Genomic DNA, 16,868 nt, shown 5'->3' on the forward strand with positions numbered 1-16,868 from the left:
GTCTGGGACACACATGCACAGGCACAGCAGAAAATTTAGAGCATGTAAAGCTGCGTGTTTTGCCAACAACCTCTTGCATTTCTACCTGTTCCCAACTTTTTCTATGCATCCAGAGTGAACACCACAGAGCCACCTTCTCACACTAGAAAACAGCAAGGATCACAATCCGACTTACCTTTTCGTATAAGGGGGCGCAGTGCATCAGCCGAATCCAGATTATGGTTGAGAACGTAGCAGATTCCATTGAGCATGTACATTGTACTTTTATACAGCTGGTTCTTCCACTTTGGTGCACATACCTACAGAAGAACAACTACTACTGTAACAATGAAATTTCAACTGCCTTGCGTGAAAAAGAAAACGAGTTTTGCATTAAGCCTAAAAATTAGCATTCCTGCAAAAAGTGAAAAAAATCGGGCCATATAACAGCGTGCAATGTAAAAAACACAACTTTAAATTTTTTTAAGAGAAGGCGAAGAGCATGCCACTGTTAGCGGTAAGCAGATGCATGCTGCGAAGTTCATAATATGCAGCTACAAAACTACCACATAGTCAAAAAGAGCCTAAGTCATTGTTAGGGCATTATGAAAGTAACAGTTGCATGCACAAAGTAATCTGGATTCTGATTCAGCATTGCTTGCAGCACAAAAGAGGATGCTTAGGTTTTGCATGAAAAAGAGTGGTACAGACATGCTGTACCATGCTTTATTGCATATAGATAAATTTGACCACTTTCATTTTGCTATAAAACAAACAGGATGAACACAGCTTTCAATGGTGTCTTGTATAAAGAATTACAGCAGAAATGAAATTAATACAAAAAAGTAATTTAGAATTTCAACTAAACTAATAACATAAGATGCCAAGGCTCTCTCTGCTTAATACAGTAATTTGTTCATTTTAAACTCGCAGCTCAAATGACTACTTTAAATTTTGGAAGCTTGCACACCTGTTTCATTAAAAGAATGCACATAAAAAACTAACCTATAGTGCTAATAGAAAGGTTAAAACAGCTCACGAGAAGCTTCATGCTTAACAATGAATAATGCTAAATACATCAAAAGCACTTAAGTGAAACTCACAATGACCCTGCCATCAGGACCAGGCTGAACAGCCAATGACATCCCAAGATGCATGTTGTCCAGCAAGTCTTCATATTCATCGCCATCCTCATTCTCAGTAACACCCCTGCCTATAGAAACAGACGTCACACATACATTAGGTTACCGATGGGTTCGTACACTAAAATCAGGTAAGACATATCAGCACTATGATTCCACAGATCATTGTGAAATAGCTGCCAGATGTGGCATGACCTTTTAAGCAGTGCACAGCACTTAAGAGCTGACTAAACGCACCCACAAACTATGGCCACATAAAGATGTTACTAAGTCTGGTCTTACCAACATGCTGAAGCACAGATATGGTAAGTGCAAGCAATAATGGCATCATACTCAAAAGAAAAAATTTATGGGCGATAAATTGGATTGATGCGACAGAAATGCAATAGCATTCTTCTTTCACTCTTCAATCCCAGTTCCAATTCTGTTCGAAATTCTGAATCTATGGTTTTTCACTCCCCAATCTACTGCAATTGTGATTCTTTTCCAATTCGAACTATGCAACTACGCAAAACGTTTGGTTTATTGGGGTTTAACATCCCAAAGAGACTCGGGATATGAGGGACGCCATAGTAAAGGGCTCCGGAAATTTCAACCACCTGGGGTTCTTTAACGTGCATTGACATCGTACAGTACACAGGCCTCTAGAATTTCGCCTACATCTAAATTTGGCCGCTGAGGCCAGGATCAAATCCTCATCAAAATTCCCAGGAAGCAAGCTAGTACGTGGGCCACGCAGGTGGCATTTTTGTGGCGTCATCACAACCTGCCCACAGGATTGTGACAAACTGCGCACCATGGCAGGTGGCAGTCAAATGAATGACTGGTCGCGAGAGGTTGCTGGAATGAGCGAGCAACCTGGGTTGCTCAAGTCCCACCAGTCGCAGCAACTGTCATCGCAGGGCAGTGGCAAAAGTGCTTAACTGCTACACCACTGCACCAGGAGAGGTTGAAGGGCCCCAAGGGATCTGTGTATGGTAGGCAGAGATTGCAAATATGGGCATTAATCCATGAAGCTATCGCATCATGCCCAATCTCAATGCGCTGTCAAAATTAGAATTTCAGTGTCTGGGCACCTTTCCCTCTCCTCTCATCAATTTTTGCAGGCTCAAAGTAGCTTAAAGGTCGGCGCACCTCCGCCGGCCACTCTCACCCCCCACCCCCCCCCCCGGCCTCCAATGCCAGGCTCTCGGCCCGCGCAGATATTCCCCTAAGGGGAGGGACACATCAGCGCGACACAGCTGAGAGGCCGCGGCCCCGGTAGCTGCGTGATGTCTGAAAGAATCTCAGCAATAGCCATTTCTAAATCTACATTGTATACGCAGATATTCATGACACAAACGAGGGTGCGAGTTTGAAAATGTCACAAGAGAGAGATCGCTGACTTCCGAATGTGAGTTCTTTGCTGCATGTAAAAGTGTATATTATTCGGCTTCAATGATTACGACAAAACAATCTAGCAATTTAGTGAGTTCAATACAATGTGCTCGAAAGGTGTTGCAAGGTCTCTTATTTAATGGAGCTCAAAGGGTGCATTAACACAAAAGAGGTAAAACGGAAACGATGGACGCTGCAGGAAGGGCCGCATAAACACCCCCTTTTTTTCTTACCCTCCCTCGATTTATTTTATTTTATAAGAACCTCAGTAATGAAGTGAGACAGTTACTGCTCCATTTCTTTTCCCCAAAAAATATAGCATGGGTCATGTGATGCACGGTGTGGTTTCGAGTGCCCTAAAGCCCCTCAAGTGCGTTCCACAGCCGCGAGGTTTCAGTTCAACACAGTGCAATGACCAGAATTCCTTGCTCCAGCGTCGAGCATAATCGGCATATCACTTCGAGGAAAGTTAAACTGCGCGAATAGGACGAGGATAACAGGTCCACCACAGACACGCACTTCGACCTATTCAAGCAGTCTTCACTTTCCGCGAAATGCACCAGCTAGCCTGGCCGCAAGAAATTCGGTTTGGTTTGGTTTGGTTTATGAGGTTTGGTTTGGTTTATTGGATTATTGGGGTTTAACGTCCCAAAGCAACTAAGGCTATGAGAGACGCCGTAGTGGAGGGCTCCGGAAATTTCGACCACCTGGGGTTCTTTAACGTGCACTGACATCGCACAGTACACGGGCCTCCAGAATTTCTCCTCAAAAGAAATTCAACCGCCGTGGCCGGGATCGAACCCGCGTCTTTCGGGTCAGCAGCCGAGCACCATAACCACTGAGCCACCGCGGCGGCTGCAAGAAATTCGACTGAAATCATCTCCATATACCAGAGAGCTATATTTTAAATGCTGCTGCCAGCATTCGCTGAAACATCCTGTATTTGTTATGAAGTCTGGTGTTTGCAGTGCCGGCGGCCTGGCACGCTGCAACAATTGCAGTTTTTGTTTATTCATTTTATACTGCAGATCAGGTTACAGATCCAAGCAGAACAAATAGAGATGTAGATATAACAGATTCAAGGGCAAGAAGTAAAAAAGAGCAACTAAAAAGGAAGCATGCAGAATGACTATGCGCTGACAGTCATTGTGTCGATGATTTCCAGTTGCTTATGTTACGCGGGAAAAAGGAAAATTTAAATGTGCCAGTTCTAGCAAAGTATGGGGTAAGTGAACCGGGATGATGGTGATGTGTGATGCGTGTAGCTAAAAATTGTATGTAAGTTCTAAGGTTAGGTCTGCCACAAATACCACAAAAGATGTATGGCAGCGGTTAGTCCAGCGATAGCTGGGTACGTCACGCGAGGCATTTCTTACATTAGATGCGACAGCTTCATAAACTATAAAGCAATCACAAAAGTCTTGCCAAGTTCACCAGCAACGGTGGATACCGCTGCCAAATCAAGGCTGTACTCTGCATTCCTTAAATGGCTCTCCCCATGGCAATGCAAGATATTAAAAAATAATAATAATAATTTAAACGCGCTGATCTTGGCTTACATATTTATTCGGGAAGGTCAGATGTGTTCCCACACCAGTTCACTGTGGCAGCCGCGGTGAAAGTTTCACATACTGGTGCGCGCTGGCACACAAGACCCTTCACATGGCAGCAGCTGGAGCGGCCAAGAAACTCACTGCTGTGGCAGAAGGCAATGCTTACCTTCTGCCACAACAGAAAGATGCAGAGATATGCAAGCTGAATGCCGCAGACTCTGGAGAGCCAGCTGAGAAGGCTTCACCCCCAGCAAAAGCAACGACGCATATATCCTCCACTCACCCGCGGTGTCAACGCGCACCTCCGTGCAAGGATCCTTATCGACTTGCGGTCTGCACTTGAGCAGTGCACCCGGCTGGTGCACAGATGTCCCTAGCGTGGTTGAGTTGCCCTTGATGGCCGACACGAGGGCGCTGCGACAGAAAATAAGAAAGAGTTATGCAATGCAAGTTACACACAAGGAGTTTCACTTTCCATGGAAAGTAACCGAATGCATGCATCAGAAAACTGGATGATTGGCACGTCTGAATGAGTTCGCGTGCGCCTCTTATTGTGCAGCGTCCAACCATGGTGTAAGAATATACTTCTTACACCGCGGTCCAATGAACAAAGTAGTCCAACATCCAACTTTAATCAAGCATTTATTGGAACAAGCAGATCTAGAGATTATATATCCATGCCAAGCAAACATACACACACACACATACCACACACGTATATCTTTTGCCCCCATCGTTCCAGCTGTTTTAAATCTGCGATAGCACACTATACCAACTTGCCTAGATACGTCTCGTTATTTGATGTGGAGGTAGCTCTGTACCATATGGCAGATAATTCAGTAAAACATCAAATACAAAACCTACTTATTGAAAATAATTACATGGCTATGCCTGCAAGCAAAAGAAGAAAAACAGTAGCCTCACATTCTATAAAAAAAAAAAAAGCAGTGGATGAGTGGGAAATTTAAAAACTGGCAAGAAATGCGAACATTGAGCACATAGAAACGCGTCTATCGGTATGCATTGTGATGTCCTTGCAAACAGAGAAAATGAAAGGTAAGCACGTTTTCGCCGCCACCCGCAACATTTCAAACACTAAACCTCGAGTGACAAGTGCAGCGTCGCAACTTCAGTCAACCCCTCTCCGCACCTGTGCTGCAGTTGCACCTACTCTTAGCACTGCAGCACCTGTTGCAGTGCTAACATGGGCTTCCGTGGCAGTGCCTGCAAGCAGAGGAAGAGCTGAGGAGAGAGGCACCATAATCAGTCACCAAACGCAAACGTAATCAGTCTTTTATTGCGAACCGCAGCCTAGGCAGCCTAGGTCTGTAACCATTCGAGAATGTCGCGAAAACTCAACCCTCGCAAAACTCAAGTCGATGACAGTAGTTAGAGCACATCAGTCATTGCACAAGGAAGGATACGCAGGAGAAAACAAGGCATGTGCGGCTGTTTGACTTGCATAACTATGCATTCTTTTTATGGCATAGGAATGTTACCTGTCAAGCCGTAAGAGCATGCATTTCATTGAATGTCGCGCGCATGCCTGAACCTACGTGGCGGTGCACTTGAAATTTTCTTGCTGTCTGCATGTATATATATAGAGAGCTGAGCATGCACTTCATCGGTTGATGACAGTGCAGTGGTAGCAAAAAGTAGCGAGTGCATGAGCTACATAATGTCCACACAAAACACGCCTCAGTTAAGCAATGTATCTCTGGAATGCGTGTATGGGTTGGTATGCACGGTATATACAGAGTTTTACAGTGGGCGGATTGATGGGCACCTCTTAATTGGAAAGACCGCTGTAGGTAGGGCGGGGAAGAAGAGAAGGAGAGAGCTGCTCCATTTGAACAACGGATTTCTTGATGTTCCTTTGCCAGAAAAGTGGAGGCCAACTAACTATTCCCATCGCTGTATGGGGATGCTGGAGAGTTCTGTAAAGGGCCCATAACTTACCGGGCCTACAGCTCACCGGAAGACTGTGCGCCAAGAATACTATGTTGAGACTAGTTGCAGGCACTGCAACCAGTCTCAAAATTATTTTTCTTATCAGGAGAGCTATTTCCGTCTCGACAAATGGCCTCGGAAAAGGCGGCACGATAAGAATGCTTTTAAAAGGGACATGAGAACTCCATGCGATTTTCATTCTTCCTAAAAATCGATTTTGTGGATTTTTGTGGCTTTTAACTATGTTCGTTTAGCAGAAAAGACGCGTTTGTTGCTGAGGAAACTGAATTTAAAACCAGAACTAGATCTAAACTCGTGACGTCATAACCGGAAAGGGCTCCGTGATCACCGTTGGCGAGTGAATGCTGGTGCAGCCTAGCCTCGGACATCCAAGCCAAATATCGGTCTTGATGTCACTGAGTTTCCTTGCGAAAGCGGCAGGTGGTGGCGATGCCTGTATTTAAATTTTTGCTAAACCTTCGTTTTCAATGAAAGTATAGCATTTTTCGAATTACAACGCGGTAATCAGTCGATACAGGCCAAATTCCAACTTGTCTTCAGCGGCCCTTTAACCGTACTAGACCAGAATATTGGAGATTTCCGAGGTGAAACTGCGCTGGCGGGGGGATTCCTTACTCAGAAAGTCCGCGCGCCACGTTAGCCACGTGTGCGCCATTTGAGAATACCCGCAAGTGCACCCCCCAGAGTAAAAGTATAGGCACTATAGTAAAAGGATTCGAGATCGGCACTTCCGCGCCGCTGTCGCCAGCGCCCGGAGACCACCTCGACGACAGTAGCCGGCCCGTCACGCACGAGCAGCGCAATCTGCGCGCTCGCACCCGACCGCGGCTTCCGGGCCCGCCGGCGGGGGGGAACGCGGCGCGCCGCCGGTGTCGGGTTTCGGGCAGCGCGCAAACAGTGCACGCAAACAGTGCAGACACGCTAGCGCAGCTACGCCGCCGAACAGAAATTCACACACTGCAACAGTAGCAATGACGAGTGTGGGTATGTGTGCGTCAAATCTAAAAACTGTTTGCGAGATGTGTCACGATCTCCGTTTCTCCAGTCGAAGGGCACAGACGAGCTACGGTCCAGTTTCGATTTCCTACGGTAGTCTGGGACTCCCTAGTCCCGCACCGTTATGAATCGATGGATATCGATCATGCGACTAGCCGGTGTGACGGGGGTGTGACGCAAACATTAGTAAACACGGATTAGCACGTGAAATTCGGCAGCGCTCATTATATAATTTATTACTGATTTTTTTTTTTCTGTGTAGTTTCACTTGCGTTTTGTATGAGATCACGTGAGGTAAACAAAAGCTGCAATTTAACCACTGCTTGGTTCTGTTCATTGATTAAAACTTTTTACGCAAAACTTCTTCTGAAGCCGAAATGGTAGCACGTGAACAAAGAGCTAGTAAACTGCAGTTTTTGTATGACCCCCGTGATTGGCGTTCACTTGTGACGTCACAGCCATCTTTCGACTGCTGAAACCGAAATCGAAACTGTATGGTATAAAATTTAAATTATAGTTTATTACGTCCTCGGCGAACGGTATGGTATAAAAATTCAGTTATAAGTTCAGTCGTCAGCGAAGGAAAATTTAACGAGGTGATTCATGCTAACGTCTTGTGCATCGTTCGAAGACAAAAATACGCTTCGAAATTAATTACACGGAGTCGGACTACAAAAGAGTACCGTGCATTTCGCGGTTGCACAACGACGCCGCTATAACGACTCTTACAGGTTGACTTGATCCTCTATCGAGTGTCTGGACGTCACGGACTACACTTATGACGTAAGTTACCCAACGGATGTGTGGATCTGGCCCTTAACGTGGCGACGCCAGCAGCCTCGTAAATAGTGCGACTCCGAAAGTAGTTAGTTTGGCCCCTCAGCGACGGCATTCTTCAGGCTGCACTTAGATAGTGCGCCTCACACAACATCAAAGATAAACTGCACCCACGAGTCACGTGATCGGTCCATTCATAAGCTCTGTCGCCGTCCGCGCAGCCTCCATTCACCCGACCCGCTGATTCATTTACGAGCGACACGACTGAGTTACACGCAACCTGCATGATTTCCGCCGTCGTGAGATGTTTTTTTTTTTTTTATTCACGAAAGAACCTTCCCTTTGCCTCCATCTTCTTTAGTGCTACGACATGACGCATCCATTACTCCTACATATTATTTCTGTCCGTACAGGCCCATTTCATTATTTTTACAGAGATCCCTCACTCCTCCGCTTCTGCCGCAAGGTCCAGGACAGAGCCAGCGGCTGCACGTACGACCAACGTAGCGAGAAAGCGGCAGCTGATTAATACTCAAAACAAAGGGAATCATTCTTCGCTGCTTGAAGGAACAAGCGGCACCAGCACTGTCACAGCGGAAGAGCAACCGCATCTTCGTCCGCGCTCGCTAATCTGGAAGAGAGACGCGGATTCCTAAACCGCGTAGTCACACGCTCGGCGCGCATGCGTCTCAGGCGACTGATTCACGCCGCCGAGACGCACCGCCCACGCGTCGGAAGGCAGAGGCACCGGGAAAGACCGAGGCGGACACAACACGGGAGAAAAAAAGGAAGTGGAAACGGCAAAAATAAAAAGTAAGAACTAAAGGAACATGCGGACGTGCGCCCCGATGTATGTAGCCAACAGCGTGAGTAAAGACGGCGGCGACGAACTGCCCGCACCACCTCGCCACGATTGAGGTCACCGCGCTCGAACAGGCGACCGCCGCGCCGCGAGGCGAGTGAAGGGGGAAATTAAATGGCAGCAGAAAAAGCCCGCCCGGTCACTTTTTTTTCCTCCAAAGACGCTTGCTCCCCCACTACGCTGCGCACGACTTTTGAGCGGCCATCTGCTCTCCCCTCTCCCAAAGCGAGAGAGCCTGACCGGCCATCCACTGCGCACTGTTCTCGTTCGTTGTGTTTGCTAAAGGTTGTGCAACTTTCTCTCCCTCCACACATAAACTTCTCTTCCTCTTACAGGGAAGGTGTGCTCGTCTGTTGCTTCTTGATGACCATCCTGCCTGGCCTTCCTGTCTCTCTCTCTTTCAGGCACATTCGCCCAGACCAGCCAGTCTTCTCAGGTCGGGTCGTAAATGGCAATAAATAACTGCTGATTGCTGCCTCCGTTTCTTCCACAACCTGCAATACACGCCCAGCCACCAAAAAAAAAACTAAACAGAAATAAAGAGCAGTTTCCCCTCCTCGATCGTCATCTCGTGGCCACCCATCGTGGTCCCATGCAGCTCTTAAGCGGAAGCCTCACATCACCGATAAAGAGGTGTTTCAGACCACGAAGCGGTAGCTTCTGTCGGGTTACGCCGCTGCCATAAGTCGCGTGAGTCAGGTGACCTCGGAAATGCCACGCGCAGTTCGAAATATGCGTCGGAAAAGGGCAGCAAAAACGCCTAATAGGTCAGGCCTGCCCCGGGTGAGGTTGCGACTTCCTGTAAAAAGAGGGTCGCAAATGAGCCCGTTTGCCCACATTTATGCGACCGCCTGCACAGGATGCAGTACTTTAGGAAACTTCAGTGAGGCTGAGTCGACGTCGTTCGATGAAGAATGTGTCACTTGTATAGCCGAGGGAAAAGACATCAACTCTAAAAGATCTATAGAACACGTAAAGAAGTTAAGAATGCGCTACAGGGGACAAAATTCTCTAGAACACGCGAGAGGCGACCGAAGCGCATAGCTGATATACCGACCGATGACTCGAAACTGCGCTTATGGAGAAAGTCACACCGGCCTTCTCTAATGTGTAGCAGTGACATCAGGTAACCGCTGATGGACATGGCACTTTGCTCCTAGATCGCCTTTCGTGCGTCCTGGAGACTTTTATTATTATTTCTGGCACTACAACCCGCAGGAACTGTCGCCCGATAAGCATGGCATTTCTTGCCCAGCCATTGTTCCTGACGAGCTGGCTTATCGGGCGCCAAGTGTAGCACCTATCTGCGGTCAAGTAGTGGGAGGCTGCGGATAAACCTACTGCTAAAAGCGCGCAGTTTTGTGTAGGGTACAGGGTGCGGTCGCCTCCGTAATCGGCTTGCGCCCGCAAGATGGGCCGACAAGATATATCCAGCACAATACACATTTTGCGTGCGTATAATTCCAGGCCCCACCAGCCGACAACACAATCATGCTAGCAGTAAGTCCCTCGCAGAATTGAAGAAGCGTAGCTTGTTGGGCCAGTCGGTGCATGGTAAGTGGAAAACCAGCGGGAAGGACGCGTTCACAAGCAGGAGAAGTTCAGCCTCCTTCAGACCAGGCTGCCTTCTGCGTCAGCACCATCGCCTACCTCTCCTGCAAAGCCCGGTTTTATTCCCACTGCATAAAAAAAAAAAAAAAAACGATCTTCTGCCGCAGGACGTCATTAGTTTGTTTGGTTTCCAGCGTTGTCCTATGTACTTCTCCTGCTTGTGAACGCGACCTTTCCGCTGGTTTTCCACTGCCCCGCAGAGCTCGGACTCACCGAACTCCTCGCAAGCGGGAAAAAAAGAAAGGATGATCGCGAATGACTGCGGCTGCCGTGGCTTTACCGTCAAAGGCAGCCATGATTGGCCAGTCCGTGGCACCGGTCAGCTTTTCCGGCGGGTGGTCAAGCTAGCTGAGCTGACACCGGCTTTAGTTTTCAGATAGAGAAAACACTGCTATTAGGGAGGTAAGAGTGCAGCTTAGAAAGCGCTGCACGCTTTTAATGGGGCACAGCGCACGCACTAGAGGGCATCGTCTGCTTGCAAGCAGACGCCGAACGCAGGGGCGCCAGGGCGGCTGACGACGAGAAGACGTCGCTGCAGCGCACTTATCTCTACACGGCTGCTCCTTCAGAGTCAACTGAGCAACAGAAGATAAGAAGACAAAGACATTGCAAGATCACCTGCAAGCGCCCGAGGTTAGGGACGCGGAAGAGTCAGGCCCGGTCGGTTGCGCTTTCTTGATGGCTAGCGGTTGCGAACGTCGCGGCCCCCTCGATAAAATCTTTGGCCAAATTAGCCACGCCGCAGAGGGCTACGAACGACCGCCGACCAAGTGTGATCGCATCCGATCACCTCAAGTATGTACGAAGACAAGGGAAGAAGTGGGCAGTGTTTTGCGGCGTAAATAAGTTCCGAAGAAATGCTCCTTATCTCTCGCTCTGCTGCGATTCAAACAGAGACAGTTGTATAATAGGCACATTTAGGTTTTCGAATTCTAGTTGAGAATGCAGCAGCAATCGCTGGCTGGCGGTGCGACAGCCAGTCTGGGCACCTGAAACAACGGTTTAGCTTAACTGCTCTTTCACTGCGATGTCCGACACATACCCTTTGCAACTCTAGGCGCTTAAAACACAATCATTTTACTGCCAAAAGTGACACGGACATCGTTAGAAACAGCTGACCAGTTTAAGGGACGGACCGCCTCAATAAAATTGGAATATAGTACTGCAATTAGGTGCATGGCACTATCTGCGGGTACTCACAAGGAGGCCTTAATGTAAACACCTCTCCGTGCACTTACCCCTAACCCTGTGAACAGCGACATGTTTCCAAACGAAACACGATTCGCAGAACTCTAACACATTAGCAGCAGCGTGGCTTTTGGGCTTGTTGGTGCGCATTCATAGCGGGACTGCAGCGCAGCAGGGGACGAGGACACACGAAGAAATGAACAAGAGCGCTCGTGTTGTTCGTTTCTTCTTCGCGCGTCCTCGTCCCCTGCTGCTCTACAGTCTCGCTATCATTAGCAGCACGCTGAGGTTACCGCCGTTACCGCTGCATATCGTTCTTTCCCTCTTTCCAGCACAGACACATGGAGAATGGCAATTTCTACGATGCGCTCTTTTTGTTCACATCGCCCTCTTGCGCGCCCGAGAACATCTGTTTCGACATAAGGGGTCACCCAAGGCGATACGTGTATTCATTGCTATATCCTCGAGTGGGCGGTCATTTTGTTCCAATTTCTAAGCCTCGAATGAGCAGCCTTTTGCTGCGATTTCCAAGCCACTCGAGTTTCACGCGTACATGTTTTAGAGTTCTCTCAGAAACGAAGATAGGGCTCGCTTTTACAATCTATTTACAACGCCGCTATCACGCGCAGACGGCGCCACGGGCTCCCATATTTTCTCTTGTTTCCCAGCGACCGTGCAAGTTTGGGCACGGCAACATATACAGCAAGTGAGTCACAGCACCGTGACATCTCGAGGAAGTTGGCACAGCCGACAATAGCCTTATCGGTCTTCCGATTCCCTCGTGCGCTTGAGCCTCTTATATGCGAGTACGAGGGTGCCGAAAAGATAGGAACGTTCCTGCGACTGTTCAAAACGAGTCGCCAGAGTTCGCTTTCTGTCCAGAACGGGTGCGATCAGTGTTTCCGAAGCGGCACCGAATCGACCGACACATAGCCGCACATCTGACTCCTTGCCCCGTTAGCTCCTGCCCCTGCCACGGGAGGGGGCAGTCTCCACAAATTCATAAATATCCAGGTGACTAAATGCATGCGTTGGTTTACGGTTCGACTCCCGACCGATGGCTGGCGTAAGTTGCGACTAGCAATTCTGAGCTATATCTCACGTAGATTCGAACGGGACCAGTTCCGCACTTGCGCAACGACTTTGGGGGCCCACAGTCTTTGTTCCAGAAACCACCACCTCACCGAGTGCGACAGCGACACAAATAACGCACCAACGGTCTCCTTGTAATATCGCACAATAAAGCACAAGTCAGCCTTGTTAGTTGTAATGCGTCTGAACGAAACGGCGACATAATTATGACGGCCAGTGAAAAACTATACAAAACAAAAAAAAAACAGTACCGTTATCACATAGTTCATCCCATAGCCGGTGCATTAAACATGAAATAGACAAACAAACAGCTATGCACAATCAGCAAAAATCCTCCTGCGGTGTTTATCAATCTTCTTCGTGTCCTCAGGTTTATTACATTTACAATTATGAGCAGTTTTAATGCCTCTTTCTACATGCAGCCAGCAACATCCTCCGACCCCACATCTGCCCCATTCTTACCACTCCTTCACATAAGGCTTTCAGAACACAGACAAGTATATAGCGTCCAGTGACAGGCTTGAAGAGCGTTACACAGCTTGCTTCGCTTCCACTGCCCGACTGCCGGCGACGGTCAAGTTTGTAGACTAAGTTCTCTAGAGCAGCGAGACTATTCGAACAGAGCCTGGCATCGCCTGGAGGCACAGGTCTTGAAAAAGGTCGTTGCTCGTCGAATCGCAATACGGAAGTGTGACTGACACAACTGCGCACACTCTCTCGCGACGCCCAGATGTCCAAAATCGGCAATCGAGCAGCGTCCTTTTTTCCCAGAAGTGCCAACGGACGCGAGCAAGCCAGAGTGGATACTGTCATCCGTCCATGAAACCGCGCTCTACAGTGCATCCTCGCCGGCGACCTGCGAGACGCCGCCGCGCCAGTCAGGACATCCTGTGTCGGCTCGAAAAAGGCGCGCTTCCGGGCGCCACCGGGGCTTTCTTCTTCGTGTTGCACAAACAGCCGTTGCTCGATACACGCCGATGAGGCGGCGGCGGCGTCTGTCGCGCGCACGCAAGCCACCCATGTGGCTACTTGCGCAGCCGCGCTGCGGTTACTTCGCACCTTCGCTCGCACGGAGCTTCTTGTGGATAACTTCTAAAATGCTTGGCCTGGAGTGATACTTCACCGCGTTCACTATTCCATCACTTTATTTCCCCCCTAATTCCTTACTTTCCTGCATTTACCGCGCTCTCTCCACCCATCTCTTCCGCAGTAGCTATACACAGTTTTTAAAATATATACTTTTGTTATGGCAGCGCTTTTTTGGGCATAGTATTGCCAGCGGTTGTAGCATATCAGAATACAGCTAAGATGTGCTAACTAGCACGCTGCTTAACTAATATTGCATGTTTAACTTTTAACTATTCCTTCAACCTCCTCAATTATTGAGAGGCGTGTAGCCCACCATAAGTAACATGCATATCAGTTTTTAGAATTTCGAAAACGTGGTTACCATCGGCGCTGTGGCCCAACAGATTCTGGCTATTTCGACGAGTTACGTGCACTGGAAAGGTTGCTTTGCCTGCAAGCTTCTCGAAAGCGCATGTATTTCGACGCGACGTAGCCAAAATTTGTTGGCCCACAGCACCGAGGGTAACTGCGTTTTCGAAATTCTAAAACTTACTTACGGTCGACTACACGCCTCTCAATAATTAAGAAGCCTAAAAGCAATAGTTCAAACGTTAACTGTTCATTATTAGTTAACCAGCCTGCTAGTTAGCACGTCTTAGCTGTATTATGATATACTACACCGCTAACAATGCTATGCCGAAAACAGCGCTCAACTTGCCCACACACTTATAACCTGCTTATAACCTGTATAACCTGCCCGTACCACATGAACACACGGCTGCGTATACAATATAAAGCATCACAGTTGATGCACTGTAACTAAAACGCCGTTTAAATGTTCGCCAGCCTAGAAAAGAACGATTAGAAGCGAATAAGAGGCAACGATTAACCTTCGCACGATACCGGCAGCTTCGTTTGGCAGAAATGAATTGACGAAATTCTCCGAGCCCGCCAATAAAAAAGTTTAGGAACATTCATCAAGGGTCGGTCGCGTCTTCCTTCGCAATAAAATGTCTGCAGTCACTCATAAATCACAACGCTGAATACGTCAAACAGCCATTACTAGCCTTTTCTTTTTTTTGTCACAATGTCGTATCAGTTTGTCGAGATTGCAAGCCCGCCACAATCAACGCCAGCGAGACTTCAATTAGCACAGACACGAAGGTAACACCATCTGGACACCCTCGTGTTTTGTGTTAACGTGATGCAATACCGCCCGCTGTCGCTCCCGGGTCGGTGGCCGCCGCGATCGACCGCAACATCTGCGACAGCACAGCCGCGCAACTCGGTGGAGTTTGACGTCCGCGTTACTAAAAAGCCCGCGCAGGTGTTCAGCAACACCTGACAAAAATTGAGTGCGCCGCGGCTTAGGAGGGCTGATGGGGATACGTGTACAACACGGCTTTTTAGGCGGCACCACTCTTAGCCGGAAAGTTTTTAATCTTTTCATATTCCACCTCCAAGCACCGGTCGGACTAACAACCTCTGCGCATTAGGGAGAGAGAGAAAAAGATGGGAGTGGGGTGAGGTATTCACAGAGGAAATCAGAGGTTGGCCTGAGTGGTGATTCTCTGGCCTTCTGGGCTGTGGAAAGGGCGAAGGGGAAGAAACAGGAGCAAGATGGCCACGATGGGGACAGCGAAGTGCGAATCCCCAGAGCCGCGGATGCAGGTACCAGCCGTGAGTCGAGACGCGCGCTGCTCAAGGAGCGAAGTGACGTCCAAAGTGCCTGCCACACCTTCAATCTCGACAGGTGGGAGGAATTAACAGCAACTGTCGCACCGGTGGCAGCGTTTTTGTGCGAAGCACACAATGGCGAACAGTGTTGCTTCTCAAAGACAACGACGAAGTCGCACGCGTCTAGCCACTGCTCAGGTTGGTTGGTTGGTTTATGGGGTTTAACGTCCCAAAGCGACTGAGGCTATGAGAGACGCCGTAGTGGAGGGCTCCGGAAATTTCGACCACCTGGGGTTCTTTAACGTGCACTGACATCGCACAGTACACGGGCCTCTAGAATTTCTCCTCCAAAGAAATTCAACCGCCGCGGCCGGGATCGAACCAACGTCTTTCGGGCCAGCAGCCGAGCACCATAGCCACTGAGCCACCGCGGCGGCCTCTAGCCACTGCTCAAACGACCTCCTAACGACCTAAGGGACCATCTTACGACCTCTTTCAAAACCTTCTAAATGCGTTTGGCGACCAAGAACAGGAAGATTGCGCGCGCGTCGCGCCAAGAATACTACCGATGCATATTAGCGCGAGCGCTTAACGCAATATTTAGGCTCCGTCAACGCTGCGTCAGCGCGGAAATTACCAAGTTCCTGTAAGCTGGGTCGGTAGGCACACCCTAGCGTAAACACTACTGCGGCAGACAGCAGTCGCTGCGTAAACGAAACGCAAGCTGCGTATCACGAAGCCTTCGCCAAGGACGTCTGGGAAAAGTCCGCCGCGTTCCTGTAACGTTTTATGTGGGGATTAGTACGGGCGTGTTGCAAACATCAGTACGCACTGCACACTTCTAAATTTCTTTATTTCGCTTTATTCGACCTATTGCGTCAAGCATTAATGTAAATACGATAAAGCTCGCTGACTAGCTTACTGTCACAGCTTCACTAAAAGTATACGGGCATGTGTTACTGTTCCACAGACGAAGAGTGCTATTTCGAGATATGCGAGTAGGAAAGAAGAAACAGCACTTAAACAGTCGCCGCAAGATCGTTAACGTACGTCAAGAAATCCTCTGAAAAAGAAAATAAAGGATTCCCTCCTGGCGTTCTCAGAAAGGTTTCACGCGTGCTATTTCACAGAGAAATTGAGCGAATCAGAAAGATGGAACACTGCACGAGTTACGGAAGGCGTTTCATTGCCGTGATTACAAAATTATTTTCTTCCTCCCTTGTTCCCCCAGGAGTGTATGGTTGGCGTCCAACTGGACGACTCGCTCCGGTGCTCTATGCCCAGTACATTCTGCGCGCTTAATATGTCGCACTTTAATAAAGTGCTTTCTCTCTCCTACTGTCGTCTGATAGATATATGACCCAATGGGTTCATATTTCTATCCAATATTGGCCTCCAAATACGTGTAATCGTATTGCATTATTGTATAGTACGTGTATTTGAAGCGGCTCGCGACGACAGCGAACGAGCGTATACTATACTCGTATAAGCACCCGTCAGCTAAGGAGTGGGAAGGATGGGCCTAATACATGGAAATCACCTACAGAAGGAGATATTAGCCACAGAGGAATTTGC

The 16,868-nt window shown here is 48.4% G+C and overlaps 1 protein-coding gene across 2 annotated transcripts in view; it reads right to left on the reverse strand.

The window, feature by feature from the left end:
• Positions 1–16,868, reverse strand: part of LOC149341714 (integrin alpha-9-like) — a 61,598-nt gene that overhangs the window by 26,335 nt on the left and 18,395 nt on the right. For both annotated transcript variants that reach the window (XM_089543877.1, XM_089543876.1), the window contains exons 2-4: positions 4,335–4,465; positions 1,083–1,192; positions 176–299 (exon numbers count right to left, since the gene is read on the reverse strand). In XM_089543877.1, coding sequence (XP_089400003.1) covers positions 176–299; positions 1,083–1,192; positions 4,335–4,465 — 365 coding nt within the window. The remainder of the gene's footprint in view (positions 1–175; positions 300–1,082; positions 1,193–4,334; positions 4,466–16,868) is intronic.

Source organism: Amblyomma mixtum, chromosome 5 (assembly GCF_055824585.1).
Source record: "Amblyomma mixtum isolate Tamu chromosome 5, ASM5582458v1, whole genome shotgun sequence".
In the NCBI taxonomy this organism is placed as follows: Eukaryota; Metazoa; Arthropoda; class Arachnida; order Ixodida; family Ixodidae; genus Amblyomma; species Amblyomma mixtum.